This window comes from Talpa occidentalis, unplaced genomic scaffold, assembly GCF_014898055.3.
Source record: "Talpa occidentalis isolate TD23 unplaced genomic scaffold, MPIMG_talOcc4v2.1 talOcc4.5, whole genome shotgun sequence".
Classification (NCBI taxonomy): Eukaryota; Metazoa; Chordata; class Mammalia; order Eulipotyphla; family Talpidae; genus Talpa; species Talpa occidentalis.
The window spans coordinates 136,267,834-136,288,182 of NW_023604861.1; the positions used below are offsets into that span (position 1 = coordinate 136,267,834).

The 20,349-nt window shown below is 48.8% G+C and overlaps 1 protein-coding gene across 1 annotated transcript; it reads left to right on the top strand.

Annotated features, from left to right (window-relative positions):
* Window positions 1-703: 703 nt before the first annotated feature.
* On the top strand, window positions 704-20,301 carry PDIA6 (protein disulfide isomerase family A member 6). The gene is made up of 13 exons (XM_037528526.2): window positions 704-752; window positions 6,055-6,196; window positions 9,012-9,069; window positions 9,501-9,627; window positions 12,140-12,246; window positions 13,420-13,550; window positions 13,912-14,026; window positions 14,513-14,653; window positions 15,311-15,395; window positions 15,495-15,567; window positions 16,545-16,703; window positions 19,142-19,238; window positions 19,842-20,301. The coding sequence occupies exons 1-13, from the start codon at window positions 734-736 to the stop codon at window positions 19,908-19,910; spliced, it is 1,323 nt and encodes a 440-aa protein (XP_037384423.1). The 5' UTR covers window positions 704-733; the 3' UTR covers window positions 19,911-20,301.
* Window positions 20,302-20,349: the final 48 nt, after the last annotated feature.

Sequence of the window (20,349 nt, forward strand, 5' to 3'; positions counted from 1 at the left end):
GCTCTGCAGAGCCCGCCTGGGAGCGCCCTGGGGGCCCGGGCCGGGCCGGGAGCCTCTCAGGTAAATGGACAAAACGCTCGGCCGAGGGGACTCAGGCTACACGCGGCGAGGGCGCGGCCAGCAGCCCCCGGCGTCCTCGGCCCTGCTGCTCCCTCCGCCTCCGCGCCCGCCGGCGTTTCCGGGACCCTTCCCCAGAGCCCGCGCGACCCCGCGCCGGCCCGACCCGGCGCTCGGCCTGCGTCACCCGACGGCGCGGCCGCGGGTCGCGCTCGTGACCGTCACCGGAGACGGACGCGCCGCCCTGGGCCGTCCTCCCGGGCGGGGGGGCTGACCCCAGGAAGGGGCTCCGCCGCGGCGAGGGGAGGAGAGACACTGAGGACCCGCGGGGGGAGCCGCCAGGCGCGGGGCGAGCGGGCGCAGCGCGGGCGGGAGCGCGGCCGGCCCCGCCCCGCCCCTCCTTCCGCCCCGCCCCTCCTTCCGCCCCGCCCCTCCTTCCGCCGCTCGCCCCGCCCCGTTAAAAAACAAACCCGCAACCTCTACCCGGCCTCCTCCCATTGGCTAGGGCAATGAGTGACGTCTGCGTCAGCCAACAGGCCGCGGCCACGGCTTGGCGAGCGCCTTCCGTCCCGCCCCCGCCGCGCGCGGCGCCGACCTCGCGGGCCGGGGCGGGACTTGGGCGGCGGCGGCGGCGGGGGCGCGGCGAGCGGCGGCGGCGGGCGCGGGCCGGCTCGGCATGGCTCTCCTGGTGGTCGGTAGGCGCGGGGCTCTGTCCGGGGGCAGCCGAGCGGCCCGCCCCTCCCGGCGGGCCTCGGAGGGGCAGCGGGCGACGCGCGGCCTTAGCGGGCTCGCGGGGTGCCCTGGGGGTAGTTGGGGAGCCCGGGGGGGGGAAGAGTCCTGGGGCAGGAGGGGGAGCCGGGGGAGCTACGGAGAGCCGTGGAGGTAGTTGGGGGAGGCCCGGGGGTACGGGGAGCCCGGGGGGAGCCCGGGGGCGACTGGAAGAGTCGGGGAGCTCTAAGGGGTGCCCGGGGCCAGTTGGAGGGCCCGGGGGTCTGTGAGGGGAGCCCTCGGGCAGTTGGGGGAGTCGGTGGGCTGTCGGGGAGCTGGGGGCGCGGAGCTTGCCCTGGGCCAGAGCCCCCGGCGGGGGTGCGGGGCCTGCGGACGCCGCGGCGGGGGGAGAAACCCGGACACCGAGCCCCGGGGTGCTCGGGGACGGCCCGGCGTGGGGGGCGCGCCGGGGCCGCGCCCCGGGTGGAGGATGCTGGGTGGGGGTCGGGCAGGCGATCCCGAAGGTCGAGAGCGGCATTGGGGCGACCGGTGGGGGCGGAGGTCGGGGATTGGGGGCCACCCGACGGGGACCCCGCTCTGCGTCAGGCTCGGGTGTCTACGGACAAGTGCGGGCCCCTCCGGTGTCACGGAGCCTCCTGAGGCACAGAAACATCCCTCCCGGCCCTGACAAAGCCTGGCGGTGGTCTTGGAAGGGGAGTAGAGGCCGGGGTGAGCCGGCGAGAGAGGGTGTGATTGAACTCTTAGAAATGAAATTGAACCCAGCTTTCTGAATTACGTGAATTCTGTTCTAGAGACCGTGAGGTTGAGGACCCGGCCTTCAGCTGGCCTCCCCTGCCCGAGCTCTGCATCCAGCCGCAGTCTGAGCCCCTGCCCTGCTTCCCCTTCGCTAGCGTGTGCCTGGAAGCAAGTTACCCGGCCACTCTGGCTACTACTCTCCAGGGTTGTTCTGGGAATTAATGAGTTAATTAACACGTCTAAAGAGAGTAAACAAGGTTTATATATTTGCTGTTTAACCATAGACAGAATAGGTGGGGGAAATGTTTTCTTGCCCACACACGAATCCAGAGGAAGCTGTGAAAGGGCCTGAGATTGTCAGTTATCTCATTATTTTAATACTTGTAGTCAGCCTCTTGCTTTCTGGATGACTGCTTCGGGACCATGTGCTCTTCTTGAATGCCGGTGCGAGACAGAGATGTTACCGAAGTGGGTTTATAGCATCCTTGACTACTGTGGAGGGATAAGGAGGAGCCACAGATGGCAGGACCATCTGCTGGCATGGATTGGAGGCGCTCAGTTTCCCATCAGTGCTCATTATCAGTGGATGAATGGCGACGTGCATTTCGGAAGCAGCTTCACTGGTCAGCCCTGACCTACTTTATCATCTTGCACGGGCCCAGGGATTTTTGTTTCCTTGAGGGTTTTGTGAGGGCTGCTTACATGGACTACATTGATGCATCTTGTAATACTCAGAAAACCAGATTTCCTCCACCCCTACTAGGTCATATTAACGTATAAGAAATTTAGGTCTTGAACCTTTATCATCCAGCCTTTCCCATGGGGTAGCTGTTTATAGAGTAGAGGCTCTAATGAGAACCACCAAAATTTAAAGACAAACAGAAGTTTCACACCGTTGCTAGAAGAAAAAAGTTCCTGTTATCCCAGGTATCGGTGGTCAATGTCCTCATGTTAGAGGAAGCACCTTCCTGAGGTGGAAGTCATGGGCCTTCCCTCTGGCAACTCCAGCCTGCCTGGCCAGAGAGCCTGTAACTCACTTCGCCATCTGCCTCATCACCCTTCCAGGGATTCTATCACTACAGTCTCCACACCTTTGGTCAAAAATTCGGGTTGTATAACCATGTTCAGTCTTTGTAACTATGAGACCTTGGGCAAGTCACCCTTCTGGTCTAAAACTGGGTGTGGGGATTCATTCCACAAAGACTTAATGTTCAAGGACTTAATGATGTGTTAAATGTTTTGAACAATGCCTGGCACAGGGTGTCCTACAAGTAATATTCTTTGTTAAGATGTCAGTTTCCTGAGGGGTGTTAGATAAATACATGAAAATGTTAGTCATATCAGTGGTCCCCCTTGCAAGATTTTTCTTAAGGAAATGATCATCATTTGAGAAGGGGAAAAGCATAAGAAGATTCAGCATCGGCCTGTTATTAGTTTTAAAAAAGATGGAAATAATGAAAATCTGTGCAATTATTTAGGAAATGTGATTTATTTTGAATGAAGAGGTCACAGAAGGGAATGTATAGTAAAAGTACATTTATGTCAAGTTTTAGATCGCTAGCATGTAGAGAAATGTGAAAATGTTCACCGAAATACTGATCTTTTGTCCCAGGACTGCTGTTGATGCTTTTTCTTCTTCGGCTTTCCCATTTTTGAACATTTCACAGTCAACTTAATGTTTTAAACAGTATCAATTCATATCAATTTTATAAAAAAGGAAAAGCTTCAAAGTCATGGATCTTTGTGGGAGATTATCTAGGACCAATCTGACTTCTAATTTTTATTCAGGATTAGAACAGTCTGTTTCAGTTTCTTAATTGACTTGCTTTGCTAGGTAGGTCAAACTACTTGACCTGAACCTATAGCCAATGAAAAGATTATTGAGCGGTACCATCCATTGGAAATGTAATGCAAACTTTGTATGTAATTGAAATTTTTGTAGTGGTCACATTGGAAAAAGCAAAAAGAAAAGGTGAAACTCATTTTAATGTGTATTTACCCAATATATCTAGCCCATGTCAGCATGCAAGCAGCATCCACAATACGAATACGATCGTTTACCTTTTTTCCTGCCAAGTCTTTGAAATTGAATGTGCCTTTTATTCCTGCACCACATCTCCGCTGGGGCAGCCTTGAGTGGCCAGCGGCTGCCTTGTTGGGCTGCAGAGTGACGGAGGACGCCCCCTTGGCCTGACCTCCATCCACAGTCATGCTGTCCCACCCCGGGCAAGAGGAGGTCGTGTCACCCCTCACTGACTGGCTCTGAATTCTGTTTCATTATTCCCTGTGCTCTTTCTAGCCTTTCCTAGTCTGCTAACCTCTTCAGTTCATGCTGCGATCACCCGCATCTTCAAAAAGAGACTTTCCTTCTGCCACATTTACTTGCTCGCTCCTGTTTTTTAAAGTGAATTAAGGATTATCTTTATTGTTTTTGCAAACTTCTTCTACTCTCCAAAACTACACATCGCCTGCTGCTTATTTTCACTATCCACCACTAGTATCGGGGGCTCCAGTGACTTCTTGGTCATTCAATCCAATTTACTTGCCCTCCCAGTAGCATTGGTTACTGGCACCCATTCCAGTTTTCCCTTGGTTTGGGGATGCTGCCTTCCTGACAGTTGCCCTCTCCATTGTCCACATTGCAATCTCTTATTAGAGAACAGATCTGATCGTACCCCAGCCTGATAACCCTTGTGTAATTCCACATCACATCATTCCTTAATCAGTTCCACAGTGCTGTTTCCTAAGTTCCTACAGTCTTAGCGATGTCTGGGATTCAGATGCTGTATTCTTGAACACTGAAATTGTGTAATCATGCCCTCGCCTTACTCACCTTTTTGACCTGAACACTAAAAAGGCCACGTGATTAATGGGAAATGCTTGGAAATCTGTCAGAGAGCTGCTCCGCCACTTTATTTGTATGCCCTAGAAGGGCCGCTTGACCTCATTCTGCCTTTGCCTCCTTTACAAGACAGGGATGATTCCTGCTCTCTCGTTTGTAATGCTGTGAACAATCAAGTGATGTCATGTATTTGCGAGGGATTTGAAAATTGAAAGTGCTGCCTAAGTATTAAGGTGCAGGATTTAGCAATAGAACAATTAACTTTGGTGTGCACTTCCAGAAAAAATTTACCATTCGCTTACTCAAAAAGTTCCATTGGAAATCTTCCAAATTCTGTTTACAAAGTAAACATTAAAATGTGGGAAAAGGTGTTAAATACACTAAGATGACAGTCAGTTTTACTTATAATTCACTGTATCGGTATAATAAATGTAGGAAATTAGATGATGTCCTCAATGCCAAATAGATAGTAGTAGAAATCTCTTTAATATAACAAAGTATCTGTTTCAACCTAAAAGCCAGTATCAAGCAAAAGGAAAATACTCCTGCTTAAGTCAAGGACAAGCAGAGGACATTCCATTTTTAGCATTGTTCTGAAGGTCTTGGGTGTGCAGCTAATTAGTAAGCATAAAGCAGTTGTGTGCATGTGTGTAAATTTTGGATGAGGCAGAATTATGAGAGTTTACCATTCGAAAGACTTGTGAATTTTTAAAATATTCACAAGTCAGTTCAAAACTTGCTTTTCTATATACAGCAGGTCTTTGATGTTTTGATCAACATGGATAATTTTGCATCCTTGGACAAAATGACGTTATTCGCAGAGCTGGTTCTGTAAACCCTGAGCGTCGTGACTGGGTTCCTAGAAAGTGGTAAAGCTAAATGATCTGTAGCAAAGCCGGGTCCTTGAACGACCTCGTTGGCGGGAATGTTTTTTTTCATTAGTGTAGAAACAACATGGCATTGGATGAAGCAACATTGGAGAACCTGCTGTTCATCAGTCTCTTCACTTGAGGTCACAGTTTCCAAAAACCTACCCATGAAAAAGTGAAGACTTACTGTAATTGCTACAGACCGCATTGAGTTCCCAGAGTAGCCCACAGAAATAAGCTTGGTCCACAGGAGCTAGACTGCTGGTCACAGTACATCTCTGTCCTCGCTTTATGACATTGTACACATGAAATTTCCTTCTCAGCTTCTGGGAAACATTGTGAGTGACTGCTGTGCCTTGGGTACTATTTAGAGAGTCACAGTCTGATAGAGGAGACAAGTATCTCTCTCTCTCTTTTTCCCTTAAAGCTTTAAACTTTAATAGAGACGATGTGCTAATATTGCAGCTGAATGACGAAGGGACTAACTACTGTACTGTGTGGATCACCAGGGTCACAGAACTTGTGACCAATGTTCAATGTCCTTGTCTACAAAATCACAATGATAGTGCTGCTCATAATGTGGTTCTAGAGAATGAGGGTGTTAATGTATGAAAGGCACTAAGATTCATTTTGAAATCTTTTTCAAATTAGCTCAAGACCTGAGCGGGTGTGCTGAGCACAAAGGTAGCCTCCAGCCGCAGCCGGGGCGCGGTGACCCAAACCATCCTGCTGTGTGAAGGGCCTGGGCGTTTGAAAACTGTTCATCCAGGTTTCCTGCTGTTAATGGACCCTGCTGTTAATGGGGTGCTTTTGATCCTACAGGTCTGGTGGGCTGTACCTTCTTCCTCGTGGCGAATGGCCTCTACTCTTCGAGTGATGATGTAATCGAGTTAACACCGTCAAATTTCAACCGAGAAGTTATTCAAAGTGATAGTTTGTGGCTTGTAGAATTCTATGCTCCATGGTAAGTGCTGTCATCATTGGTCATAGTACTTCATAAAATGAGGAAAAGAGTGTGTGTGTGTGAGTGTGTGTGATTTCATTAACCCATCTACCTCATTTACTGCTTGCTTAAAAGAAATAGAGGGGTAGGAGCCTCCCCGGTGGCATGGTGGGTTGAGCGCAGCGCTGTGAAGCTGTCCGCAGCCTCTGCAGCGCGGGTTTGATTCCTGGATGGCCAGGGAGAATCCCACATGGCGCAGCAGACCTCTCCTGTCCCCCCAATGTCTTGGGGCCATCTGCCTGTTCTGCTCCCCGCTCTTTCTGGTGAATCCTTTCACCCTCCCGCACCTCTGACCTGTACCCCAGTTCTTGTATAAATAAATAAATCTTTAAAAAAAAAAAAAAAAAAAGGTAGAGGGGTAAATGGTAGAGATGTTATCTTTTAACACCACAAGCTGTTACCCGTTAAAACCATAAAGATTAAGTGAGTTTTTAAAAATTAAGTTACAAGTTGTTGCCAGAGGAAGAAGGAACAATCCTTATAGTGAGGTAGGTAGGGTGGGGAAGGGAGGTAAATTAATTTTTAGGAAGAAATACCGGGCTAAGGAGAGGTGAAGGAGAAGTGTGTAATTGACTCCATTCTGTTTCTTGTTTTTTCTTTTATCCAGTAGGAAAGAGCTTTACTCTTCAGTGCAATTAGTGCACAATAGAGAGCAAAGAAAAAGATAGTTAAAATCATTTCCGCTTGAAACATCCCAAGTTACCATCCCCTCGTCGGTAACATTCTGTTTCTGGAACAGGTCTCTCAGAAATACATTATTTTAAAATATGGTTTAATTTTAGAGTTCTTTTTCCCCCGTACATTCATCCCTGTGGGGTGAAGATGTAATCACCGTTGAAACGAATTGTGTACAGGTACATACAGTCAGAGTGTGGCGATGTGTTGTTCCTGTAGTTAAAATAAACAGACAGATCAGACCTGACAAGTAGAAATGTGGAAACAGATTGAGACATGGCGCCGAGTGGCGAGGAGACGGCCTGCTGTGAACAGGCGGGCCTCGCGCCCCAGGGTGCTGTGGGGCCCCGAGGTCCAGAGTGGGCCTTTTCAATGAGAACTGTTCTTGCAGTTTCCCATGGGGCTGAGTCGTAAATTAAAGTGGGTGATTTTAGGGTGTGCCTGATGAAGGGTTTCCCTCTGCTGCTTTGGAAAATTGTGAAACAGTTTGGGAAACCAGTCCCCACGGAAAATTCCACTTAATATTCAGCTTGGCAGGTGGAGGCACGGCCCTCTATTTTGCTGTACTAAGAATACATTCAACTTAATGCCTTCACTGTTTTTTAAAAGGCTCCTGTTTGGTTATTGTTTGTTAAATAGTGGTGGACATAGCGGTGTTTAAGGTAGCCTGCGGGAGCTGTCGTGGGGATAGCCAAACAGCTCTGACTTGTATTCGTGACAAGGTCACAAGTACTGACCCGCTACGGTAGGTTGTTCGTGTTCATAATTGAAGGAAACCCTAAATTTCAGTTACAGGCTAATGAAAATAAAGCTTTGTTTGTTTATTTGCCATCAAAATTCACAGAGCCCCTGAATTTTTATCCATCAATCCTTTGGGGAGTATGGGGACCCCAGGGGAAGAGCCCTGGGTTAGAGGGTGTGCTCTGTGTTTAGGTTCATACGACTTTCTGCTCTGTCTTTGCACTGCTTAACGTTGTAACTGAAGGGGGTACATACTCAGACAAAGGGTAGGAATCCTGTCAAATTTTGCCTGGTGGACAGCCACGTGGCCCACCTGAACACAGAACATGTGCAAGTATGCACAAGCAGCATTTCAGGGCAAGCTCTTGTAAAACACTGAGGCGCAGACCGCGTGGAAGGTGATGAAGTGTGGGCTGGGGCGTGAAGGACTGTCAGGTGGCTCTGGCACTGCACCGCCTGCCACTTGCCTGCTGCTTCTGTGGAGTGAAAACAGCAAGGCCGGTGCAGGTGAGATGAAGCCCTGTGTGAAGAGGGAGCATCACTGTGCTGGCCGGTGGCGTTTGTTCATGGGGTCCCGAGAGACCTCATTAGAAGAGAATTTACTTTGCTTAAAAAGCATGTCACCTAACGGTGGTATCTTCCGTCTTCACGCAGTGGATGTTCTACAACGATGAAGATGAGCAAGCGGTTACCTACAGTGGTAAAGGCTTGTTAGCAGAGCTCCTTTCTGTGTGTGTATTTCACAATTTTTTTCAAATGCCAGTAGCTAAAAGATTACGGTGGTTTTCCCTGTGTTCTTGTCACTCTCTGTCTAGCTCTCACTCTTTTATCACCTTACTGTGGTGTCAGGTGCTTTTCAGCTTGCTAGGTTTACTAATTTGGGATTGCGTGTGCATTTTTGGCTGCACACCTGCTTGTGGGAGCCAAAGAGCACCAGGTCCAGGCTCTGGCACAGATGCCTCCCGATCTGTGCAACAGCAGGGTTAGGCTGGGCCAGGGGCTGCCTGACCTTTTCAGCTTTCCACTTGCAGGGGGAATGTACGTTCCTGCGCCCCACCTGGGAACACTCATTTCTTGGGTCCCATAACCTGCCTGCTGCCTATAGCTCAGACCGTATACAGAGGCACAGTCAACTAAGTAAAGCTCTAAAGCTCCTGCTCAGATACAGAGTTATCAAGGAATTGAGCAATAATTTGGAAGCTTTTAAAATTTTTGATCTAAAAAAGGGTTGTGGGAAGGGCCCCTGGGCCCCCACATGCAAGTTTGTGGAAGCCGCATGTGGGGCGCAGACATTGGTGGTGTTTATTGGGTTAGGGTCAAAGACTAACTGTTGCCTGTTTGCGTTTTTATCCTCTGCAAGGTGTGGCCACTGCCAGAGGTTGACACCAGAATGGAAGAAGGCGGCAACCGCGTTAAAAGTAAGTTTCTGCGAGCTGGGCGTCCAGCTGTGCATGTTTGAGTGTGGAAGCAGGCAGACAGGGTGTATACTGGGGAGCCGATTTGCATCGTGATGCTCGAGCCCTTGTTCTGGTGCCGGAATCTTACAGGGAACAGAGGAATAGTATGTATTTTAATTTTTATGTTGTCTTTTTATTATGATTTTTGGATAAGTGACATGATTACTCTTAGTCACGCTAACCCTGGAAGCTGCAGAGTTCCCTCCATGGGTTAACGTGCATCATTGTTCGTCGCGAACTGGCATCCCAGAATAGAGCCCTCATTGACTCTGTGTGTAAGCCTAACCCTGCTCTTTATTACTTGTCTCCGAATTGATGTGATTCAGGTCATGGGTTCTTGTGGAATCTGTTTCAGTTGAAAAACAAATAGATGCTCCTTTCTGCTTCCGCAGGGCATTGTAAAAGTTGGTGCAGTTGATGCAGATAAACATCAGTCCCTAGGAGGTCAGTATGGTGTCCAGGGATTTCCCACCATCAAGATTTTTGGATCTAACAAAAACAGACCAGAAGATTATCAGGGTAAGGACTTGTCCTGGCTACTTTATTTCCGTGGTGGGAATGGTAGTTTGGGCGGGAGGTGAAAACTAGGAGGGAGCCTCAGCTGCTTCGTGACTTGTTCGCTCGGCCACCCGCAAATTTCTCAGCCTCTTGGTGCCTGAATTTCCTCATCTTTGAAATGGCAGTGAGTGGTTCCCACCTTTTCTGAGTCATTTTAAATGTGTCACACAGGTCAAAGTTTGGTTTTAAATTACCATTGTATCAGCTTAGGCCAACACTGTCTTAGCAATAATAGAGCAACAATGTTCTATGCTTTTGTCTTTCTCATAATTTTAAAAAGAATGAAAGTTATTTAATAATTTACAGTTACTTAGTATTCAGTAAAGCTCTACAAATTTTTTTTTGCTCTCATCTCCCTTCCCTCTACTGTCGAAAGGGTCTGGACCATATTGATGTGTAAAAAGAAGACCGTGACCCTAGATGCCTGGTCCTTAAGTGCTGATGCTGTTTCTCAGTCTCCTAAGCTGTTGTGTGCATCTGCTGCGAGTTACTGGGGCAGCTGAAGAGAGAATTCTGGCACAAGCCTCAAAAGGCCAAATTTTAGTCATATTGTTCTCTTATAAAATAGTCCTGTGAGGTCATGCTGTGAGCTCATGCACGGTGTTGCCCACGGAGCGCTGTGTTTAGGATCATTGGAATTCCCAACTTGAGCATCTTCGTGGTCCTGATGGAAGTGCTGGGCACTGTGTAGCTAAAGTTCAAATCATGGCTCATTTTGAGAATTTTTTTGTAAGGTTTTGTAGCATGGAACATACAACACGACTGAATTAGAGTCTAACATCTTTGGTTTGCTTTATGTTTAGGGCAAGATTCCATGGGGTGGGGGTGAGGTGGAAAATGAGCACCACAGTAACAGCGAGTGTTCGTGAAGTAGCTGTTCTTGGTGTCCTGCATTGTCTCCATCTGATAAAACATGCTCAGAAAAAGGAAAGTGAAGGGCAACGCAACCCCCCTGGGTCACACTCCCTAGTGTGGCCTGTGAAGACAGTGCCTGGGTTTGCCTACTGGCCTCGGCACACTCCGGCTTCTTCACTAAATTAAATAGCAAACTCTGGACCTGCTTCTTAGCTGTAAGATGGGGGTGTGGCATCTGTTTTAGGCTGTCAGGAGTTTCATGAGATAGTACATCTCAGGGAAGTGATCTGGTAACTATCAGTGTAGTTCGTACATCACCAAGCTGGGGCTCATAATACTTGGGGACACACCGTTTCTTCTAGACTCCCCCAGTCTGAAGTTCCATAAAATTATCAATTTCTTTTTTCTGAATAAACATTAGCTTTGGAATAATAAGTTGTTCATTTCGTGCTAATTTGTAAAAATGGAATGTGTAGTGCAGGGATTGACTTGGCCTGCCGCCTATTTCTGCAAATAAAGTTTTTCAGAACACAGTCACGCCTGTTTGTTACTGTTGTCTGTGGCTGCTTTCTCACACAAAAGGCAGAATTGAGAGGCTGCAAAAGATAGTATGGCATGCAAAGCCAGCAGTAACTAACCTTTCTGTAGCCTTGGAGAGAGGCAATTGCCAGAACAGGACGCCGGCTGGGGAGGTGGAGGTGCCGCCTGCCGATGGGGAGTAGAGGTGGCTTTCATGCTGAGCTCTGCCCTCTGCATCAGCTGGCCTCAGCCAGGGCGCGGCACCAGTGATCTGAACATGCTCTCGGGCTCTGTACTGTGTGATCTTCCTGGCGTCAGCTCTGAAATGTTTTGTATCTCTGGGCAGTTTGATTAGAAAACTTCAAAAATAAGAATGAATGAATGAAGAGATTTTATTAAAGCTTTGCCTTTGAACTCAGATCACTTTGTGACACGTACTGCCCTGTACTTCGGAATCAGCCGCTAGTCCCCTGACTCCTGGCATAGGTTTTAAAAACTTCCATAGGCTCATCATTGGGTTTCAATACAGGGTTTGTTAACTTACATTGCAAGTAAGTTCAGCCACAAAATCTAAAGCTCAGATACCAGTGTTTTAACTTTAAGCTAGAACAGAGAGGTCTGATTTGCTTTACAGTTACTTAGCTTTGGACACCTCATATCCTACTAGTCTAGCTTTTTTTCTGTCAGTTACCCCATGGGGATTTCTTTTTCTCCCAGTTTTCCTCATTCGGTACTTGTATTTAGATATTTCTACTGCTTTCTTGACTAGATAATACACATTCATCTGTGTATGTGTGTTATGGTCAGTAAACATTTGTGGATTATTCTCATACTAGTAACTAGTATTATAGGTGGGCAGGACGTTCTTGTTCACACTAAAGCTAAAACTGAAGAAGAGGCTTTGGTCTTTTCAAGTGTAAAGTGCAGTGCAATGCAAAATGCATTCTGGGGAGAAATTGGCCCTGTCCTAACTGTACATGTTGTCAGATCTGTTTGAACATCAGGCGAAGCGGACAAATTTGTGGATGTGCTAGTCTCTAGACTGTGGCAGGCGCATGGCCCGCCCCCCCTCTATCTGATGCCCTCTGTCTTCCTGCAGGTGGCAGAACTGGTGATGCCATCGTGGATGCTGCTCTCGGTGTTCTACGCCAGCTCGTAAAGGATCGCCTGGGAGGCAGGGGTGGTGGGTACAGTTCCGGAAAACAAGTAAGATTCTATGGTATCAATTTTTACTGTGTGTGATGATTTTGAAGCCTAGTGTAGGCGCATAGTAATTTGTTGTTTTTAACATTTTAAGTTGGTGAACTTTTGTAATTTGTTGGTTCGATTGCTTAACATTTTCAGCAAGCTCTGGTGAACTTTTGATTAAAAAATAATAGGGGTTTGGGTCATCTGCACCTTGGGGTCAGCCAGCCTTTCGCCTCAGAATCATCCTTTGGCCTTAGCCAGTCCCAGGGCATCTTGTTATAACTCCAGGCCAAGAACTGGGCCCTCGATGGGCTTTCTGGGCCCAGGACTGAAATAGAGAAGTTGGAACTACAGTTACTGCGTGACTTTGGGCACACAGGGATGAAGTTTGCATAAGCTCTTAGCCTGTACCTGTGGCAGTCAGCCCAGAACCTGCGGACAATGCTACATAAGTGCATAGGGAAGAAGAGGAAGATGTTTCTGTCCTACAGATTGGCATTTTAGATGCCCTTGTCTGAAATGTGAAGTTCAACCGTGATGTTCTGTTCTTGTGAAAGGACAGTAAGTTATTACTGATTGAGATAAAATGGCCCTTCATGGCTTGTGAAATCAGTAAGAGGAGCTTTTTCATACAGAGCTTACCCAGAGACGACCTGCTCTGGTCTTTATTTCAGACCTAGACGTTGATGAGCACAGTGCGTCCCTTCTCCAGGCTCTCAGCCCAAGCGGCTCTGGTGCTGAAGCAGTCCTGGCTTGCTTAAGGCTTAGCGCTGAAGAAAATTCTTCAAAAAAATAAAAAAAGGGTTGAATAATACTTTTTCCTCTTGAATGGCAAAGCTTTGTGAGAAGGTCATCACTGTAGTTGTGTGTCAGAGCCTGGGCAGAAGCAGCAGCTGTGCTTGGATCTGAACTAGAGTAAGTGACACAAGGCGAGTCGTTCAGCCTTCTTGAGGTTTCTCTTAATAAAAATATCTGATAACAGAATTCAGACACTTGTTCTGTGTTACGTACCGGCAGTTGTGTTCACTACTTACCAAGTGGAATGAACAGTATTAAGCAGTGTCCCAAATTTTAGTAAAAGAGTATTTTGCTTGGGAAAAAAAGAACTTTGTTAAAATGTAGAAGTGATTTTTGAGAGTTACATTCTTTTTGGCCAGGTTGTAATTTAATGTTTAATGTCACAAATTACAGGGTAGAAGTGAAAGTTCAAGTAAGAAAGATGTGATTGAGCTGACAGACGACACCTTTGATAAGAATGTTCTTGATAGCGACGACGTTTGGATGGTTGAGTTTTATGCCCCTTGGTGTGGTCACTGCAAAAAGTAAGTTTTTTTTTTGCCAAGTCCTTGTTCAAGTCTCCCAACTTCTAATATACCCGTTGAGCTATCTGCTTCTGCTGTTCTGTTTGGACCCACTCCCCGACTGCCTGCCCAACCCCCAACACCCCCCCCCCCCCACCCCTGTCTTCACTGTCTCTGTGAGCTTGGCTTTGTTTTTGTGCCTAAGTTGCGCGTGCGTGACCCCTCATGAGCACACCTGCCCGCTCCAGGAGAGCTCTGGCCCTGAAACGCGGGCAGTAGCGCCAGGGCCGTCCCCAGCATAGTCTCAGAGATTAGAGGGAGAGGGCGCTGGCGCCACATTATGCTTAAAGTACACCTTCACGTGCAAACTGTTCCCCTGCAGCCTCGAGCCAGAATGGGCCGCAGCGGCCACAGAGGTGAAGGAGCAGACGAAGGGAAAAGTGAAGCTGGCTGCCGTGGACGCCACCCAGAACCAGGCTCTCACCAGCCGCTACGGGGTGAGGACGCTGCGCAGCTCACGGCTCTGGCGGCGCGGTCTTTTCAGCTCAGAGTTCAGCCAGTGCCCCGGGCCCCTGGGGGTGCGGGGGGGATATTTAGCTGTTTTGTAATGAAGACATGGCATTTTATGTACAGTTAGTAGGTCTGGAACTCAGACCTGTTGTCCATTTTTTTCCCAATATCTCATTATTCTGCGCGCTGACCGTGAGCCTTCAGCTTACCCGAGCTTTTACAGGCTGCTCATATATGGCTTTTGAAGTCTGTGCACTTTCTCTAGAGCACAGATACTGTGTAAAGTATACTTGCAAGGTGGGAAAGATTTGACTGAGCCTGACATTCAAATTGTTAAAAACCCCTGTTTCTTACCCCTGGGACATTGACGTGGGCTTGGGTGTATTTCTGTTAACATTAAATCATCTAAAAGGTGGTTTAAGAATGTATAAAAATTATCTTATTGTGGAGTGTTAATTTGAATTTTTAAATAGATTAGGGGATTTCCTACAATCAAGGTGTTTCAGAAAGGCGAGTCTCCCGTGGATTATGACGGGGGACGAACAAGATCTGACATCGTTTCTCGGGCCCTCGATTTGTTTTCTGATAACGCACCCCCTCCTGAGCTGCTTGAGGTAAACCCATCTGCCATTCAGTGGGGAAAGCCCTCCCCACCTGATAGTGGAGCTCTTACAGCAGTGATGACTATTCCTGTCTGCCAGGTCCACTCTTTTCCTTCCCTTCTAAAGTGCTCTCTTTAGAGTGTTTTTATACTTCTAAATGGGCAAACCTGTCTGATAAATTGCTGCTATTCATAACTTTTAGTGCTCAAATAATTGCACTGTCAGCAAAAATGTGTCTAATCTCCTTAACAATAGAAAGGACCCCGTCCTGACAGACACCGTTCTGTGCTTTGACGTATGTGCTTCTCAGTTGATTCCTTGCAAGCACTTAGAGGGAAATACTATTTTTGTCTCCATTTTCCAGAGGAAGAAACTTTTCACTTGCATTATCATGTATGAAAATATGTCCCTGAGCGATTGTCAGAGCTGGGCTCTGCAGGGCGTTCTTACTCTAGCAGCCCGTACACCCGCGGGTGTCTCGCCGCCATCCCAGACGGAGGCTTAGGCTGCCTAGGGCATCTTCTGCAGAGCAGTTGTTGGTCTTTCCGTGACCCAAGCGAGGCCATGTTGCTTGGCGGCCTCTTACTGCTCTTTAGAGGAATTGATGGTGTTCCCGGGGGTCTGTGTCATGTGTCTTTCCACCCCTCCCTTGTCTTCGGGCTCCCTCAGATCATCAGCGAGGACGTGGCCAAGAAGACGTGTGAGGAGCATCAGCTCTGCGTTGTGGCCGTGCTGCCCCACATCCTGGATACCGGTACGGGCAGCCACCCTGCATCCTGCTCTGAGGGCGCTTGTAAGAGGGCTCATGTATGGAGTCCTTTATGTTCACCGTTTAAAAACTGTCTTTACACAGGAGCTGCAGGCAGAAATTCTTACTTGGATGTTCTTCTGAAGTTGGCGGACAAATACAAAAAGAAAATGTGGGGGTAAGTTGAACTTAATTGTCTCAGCGTCTTCGGGTAGGGCGCTGTGGCACGTCCCGAAGGCGGTGTGCCACGTCCCGAAGGCGCTGTGCCTCCTGACTTTCTGTAGGACATGTTCCTCTGTGTGCTTTGAAGTGTTCCTTATATAAGATACCAAATAATTAGGAAGACAAGAAGGAAGGCAGGACTCTTGTTTGCAAGGCTCTCCCTAGTGCCACAGCATACTTCCTCTCATAGGAATTGTATTTTTAATTGGTCGCTAGGGCCCCAGGCTAGCAAGCAAGAATTTACTCAGTAACATAGCTGGGTGCTAATACGACCTTGCGAGAGGATGCCGTTGGAAAGTTCTAGAGGTGTGCTTCTGTACTGTCTTGTGAATGAGGGCTTGGTTTAAGCAAATTTTGAAAACCAAGTGTACCCGTCTCCTTCCCTTTGCTTCTCATCCTCTATGTCTGATGCCGTTCTGCGCACGCGCTATGTCTCAGTGACCTTGCACCGCCTTCCCTTGCGCAGCAGTATTCCTTGTGCCCACAGAAGGCCGCGTTCTCCGTTCTCTGTTCTTCACCATTACAGAAGTTGTGTAAAGAAATGAGAGTATTTTTATATGTATGGAATAATAACATGCCAGACTTTTTATTTAAAGAAGTTAGTATACTTTTTAAAAAGCATGCATAATAGATTGGGAGGGTTAATTCTTGAGGTTTAGTAGACAGCACTTGGGAGCTGTGGGTGGGGTGGGGAGCTACAGTCTTACAGACAGAACAGTCCATTTGGGGACTTCTACACTTAGGGTTTAGGGAAGTTGTTATGTAAGAGCACATTTATAATACTTTTTTTTAAACTTCTGGGCTTTTGTATTTATACACCCATTTCGTTGCAGGAGATATCTGAATGTGCTTTTCTGTTATTTAAGTAAGATCTGCCAGCTCCATTGCAATTTGAAAGGAACATTTGCCTTAACCATCAATCTGTCTCTCTAGGTGGCTGTGGACAGAAGCGGGAGCCCAGTCTGAACTGGAGAACGCCCTGGGAATTGGGGGGTTTGGCTACCCCGCCATGGCAGCCATCAATGCCCGCAAGATGAAGTTTGCTCTTCTGAAAGGGTCTTTCAGTGAGCAAGGCATCAACGAGTTTCTCAGGTGATCTCATGGTTTCTTTGGTGGTTTTGTTTTTCTGTCTGGTTCTGTTGCGGGTTTTGGTTCAAAGTTAGGTTTATAGAGACCAGGCAGCAAATGGAATTATTTTGCATTTGACAGTCTAGGGAATTAATTGTTTACAAGTTAGATCTTTTAAATCATCTGCCTGGACTTTGTTCTCCTCATGGGCACGTTGTACACAGTGAAAGACATGCACACTCCCTGCGCTCACGCCACCTCGCCGCCCCGCAGATAGCGTTGGGCCACTTCCTGGTTGTCATAAAGGCCTCCTCAGGGCCAGAAGCAGCCCTGTCTCACCTGTTCTCGTCCCAGCATGCTTCGTAGCCCTGACCAGAGGAGATGGGGTTTCCATTTGTGCCATGGGAAGTCCGTAGGCAGTAAATGCTTCATGGAAAAGGTATGGGGAATGAGAGCACGTTGTGAACACAAGACAGCTACATGTGTCAGGTGTGGCAACAGACAGCCATTGGTTGAAATCACACGGGCCCTGAAGCGGGAGACCTCGGAACCCCACCCCCTGCCAGTGGGGATGCGCACGTGGTGGCGGGTAGGACGGGAGCGACGGCATCTCACTGCGTGCAGTGTGCAGCGAGTGGCCGTGGACCCGTTTCCAGCTGCGTGAGTCTTGTTCCTGAGTACGTGGGCACAGCACTGGTGCGGCGCCCCCTCCAGCGGCCGCCTGGCCTGGCTCCCCTGCCCGTGTGCACGTGAAAGCAGCAGAAACACCCTCCGTCCGTGCGCGTGAGCTGAATTGATCAAGTATAACCATAGACATTTATGAATGAGCCACGTTTTAAAGTGTACAAGATAGTGGCAGCGGCCCCAGACTTGGTGAGCCCAGGTAATGTGAGCCTTTCTGCCTCTTTCCTTGGAAATGTGGCGGCGTGTGCCTCTTGCCGTGGCAGCCAGGAGAGAAGAACATGGGAGCGTGTGTTATGCACCCAGAAGTGAAGGAAGGACCTGGATTTTGTGTCCATGGGTGTTTGTTCAGTTGGTTTGAAAGCAGCCCCCATGTTTCCCCAGCATCAGCCAGAGATCTGCCTGTTAGCACTCAGAGCCCAGGAAGGCAGGCGGCAGGAGGAGGTAGCGGGATTGAACCTTTTTTTTACAAAAAGGAAAAACAAAACAACTGCGGTCTACCCTGAAGGCATAGCCCCTCACAATTTTGTGCCTATTTAAAGGCGTCTTTCATTCGCCTTTGCTTGGATGGAGCTGCTGACGTGGCCAGGAAGCTGTGGGTGTGCGTTCTGCCGTCCAGCACATGTCCAGAGCAAGAGGCTGAGGTTCCACAATAGCGGAGCACACGTGGCTAGCACGAGGGGAACCACAGGCTTTGTACTCACTTGGACTTGTTTCCCACATCTGACGAGCCTTGCGTCGGCCCGTGCTCCTCACCGTAAAGCGAGCCATCCTAGCCAGGAGTTACGGGCTGTGCGCCACAGATCCAACGCAGCTGAGCGCCGTCTGCTGGCACGGCGGCGTGCTCCAGTGAAGAGCAGCGAGGCGGGTGTAGGGCGCAGTCAGTCCTGTTTTCTGAGTGTACGCGGTTCCGTGCACTTGGTGTTTTGAGCCCGGTGGTTCTCCCCTTGGCCTGTGCCTTGCGGGATGTTTAGCAGCGTCCCTGGCCTCTGCTCCCTGGATGCCAATAGCGCACACACACACCCCCGCCACACGCGGAATCTTGACAACAGTGTCTCAGGACATGGCAAAATAGCCCCTTGTGGGCAAAAATTGCCCCAATTTAAGATCCACTGATAACAGTTGTAAAAATGCAAAGTAGCCAAAGGCATTGGAGAAAATCACCATTTTCCCACCATGCAGGGACCGTGTCAGACACACACGGGAGCGTCTTGTCTTTCTCTGCTGCCCGTTTTCCCTGCGCCCTTCCCCAGAGGGTATTTGGAGCCTCCTGAGTCTAGTCACTGCCCCTGCATCTTTGAAGCGAAATGCCTTTTTTCAATTCCTGCCAAAATCAGGACCTACCACTTCCTGCTGGAGCCAGCTTGCCTCGCGTAGAGCTCGAGTGAGAGAGACGCTAACACCCTCTATCGTTGAGAGGCCTCCGGGGCTGGTTTTGAGTGCTTCCGCTTCCTTGGAGGTCTAAGGGAAATGAGTGAATTTTTCTAAAAGCCTTTCTGGGTCTTTAGCCTAGAATTTTGTTAATCAAATGTCATTGTTGGTTTTACCCGTGTTCTAGGTCAACCTGAATAGTTTTTATTACCTAATTTGTATTTTAGCAAAATACACTGGCTGAGTTATGAATTGGGCGTCCGTGGTTTAAAGGTTTTCCACAAGGAGTTTCTCCGGAGCAAGCAGTGAGAAGCACCCCACGTTAACAAAATGGGCAGGTCGTTACTTTCAAAAGTCGTTCTTTATCTCCATTGTAACCGCTTGCGCTGCTCCGGGTCCTTCTCTCTCAGGGAGCTGTCTTTCGGACGCGGCTCTACAGCCCCCGTAGGAGGTGGGGCCTTCCCCCCCATCAGCGCCAGAGAGCCGTGGGACGGCAAGGACGGCGAGGTGAGTCCCAGGGCCCGGCTGCAGAGCGCCTGGCCCCCTCCGCTTCCCCGAGCCCTGCGCCTGGGCCGCACAGAAGTCGAGTTCTCCCGCCAGACCCCAGCGTCTGATGGTGCCTACAGTCACAAGGCCTCACGGGCCTACTGGGGGGCCCTTAAGGCCTTTACCCCATCTTCCCTGTTCAAAAGCACAGCTGGCATTTGATTCTTGATAAACCCCAAGATCAGTTTCAAAAATGAGGTTGTTTCCTGATTTTTGATGGCCCCAAAGTAGTGGATATTTAACCTGGAATTCACTTACTTTGCTTTAGAGAAGCGTAAAGTTATGTCTTTGAAATGAACATTGAATCCAGCCTCCTCCTCCCCCCATCCTCAGAGGACAGGGAAACAGCTCGGTTGCTCTAGTGAGGTCAAGTCGCGCTTCCCTTAGTGCGCAGCGCCTCCGGCTGTGTAGCGGCTCGAGGCAGAGCTGGATTGGAGGCAGCTGGCTGTGTGTGGAGGCCTGCGGGTGGGCGGGCATTTGCGCCTCTGTAAATGAAACGTGAGCCGTCGGCTTGCCCTGTCCATGGTGGGCGGCAGACCCTGAAAGGCGGCTTCTGTCTTCCAGCTTCCCGTGGAAGACGACATCGACCTCAGTGACGTGGAGCTGGACGACTTGGAGAAAGACGAGTTGTGAGAGGCTCGGCGTAGACCTCAGTTTTCTTTTCTTGGGAGCGAGCTTTTCCAGCAGTGAAGGAACATTCTTAGAATCAGTGAGTCTACCCGCGGCCTTTCAGACCAAGAAGTAGCACTGGACGGGTCGCTTCAAAGCACTGCAACAGCGGACTTGCGCATCTCAAGAAAACAACGAGAAATTCTATGAATTGTAACCAGCGAATTGGGTTGTATTCTGTTGAGTAATATTTTGAAGAAAACTGATGGGCTGTTGAAACATTTTCCCTCCCTCTGACTGCTGCTTGAATGTTCTTGGAGGCTGTTTCTTACATAAGTTTTTTAATGTGATTCTTTCATTTGAATATAATGGCTTTTTTCCATTTAAGAATAAAACAATATTTTGGACAATGCCAGTACATGTGTGGAATTAGTGTCCACATACACTAAGAGTCTGGTGTTTA

Excerpts from the sequence above, each read along its gene's own strand:
- PDIA6 (XM_037528526.2), top strand. Across the intron at positions 14,027-14,512 it reads CTCTCACCAGCCGCTACGGG|ATTAGGGGATTTCCTACAAT; the intron begins GTGAGGACGCTG and ends ATTTTTAAATAG. Across the intron at positions 14,654-15,310 it reads CCCCTCCTGAGCTGCTTGAG|ATCATCAGCGAGGACGTGGC; the intron begins GTAAACCCATCT and ends GGGCTCCCTCAG.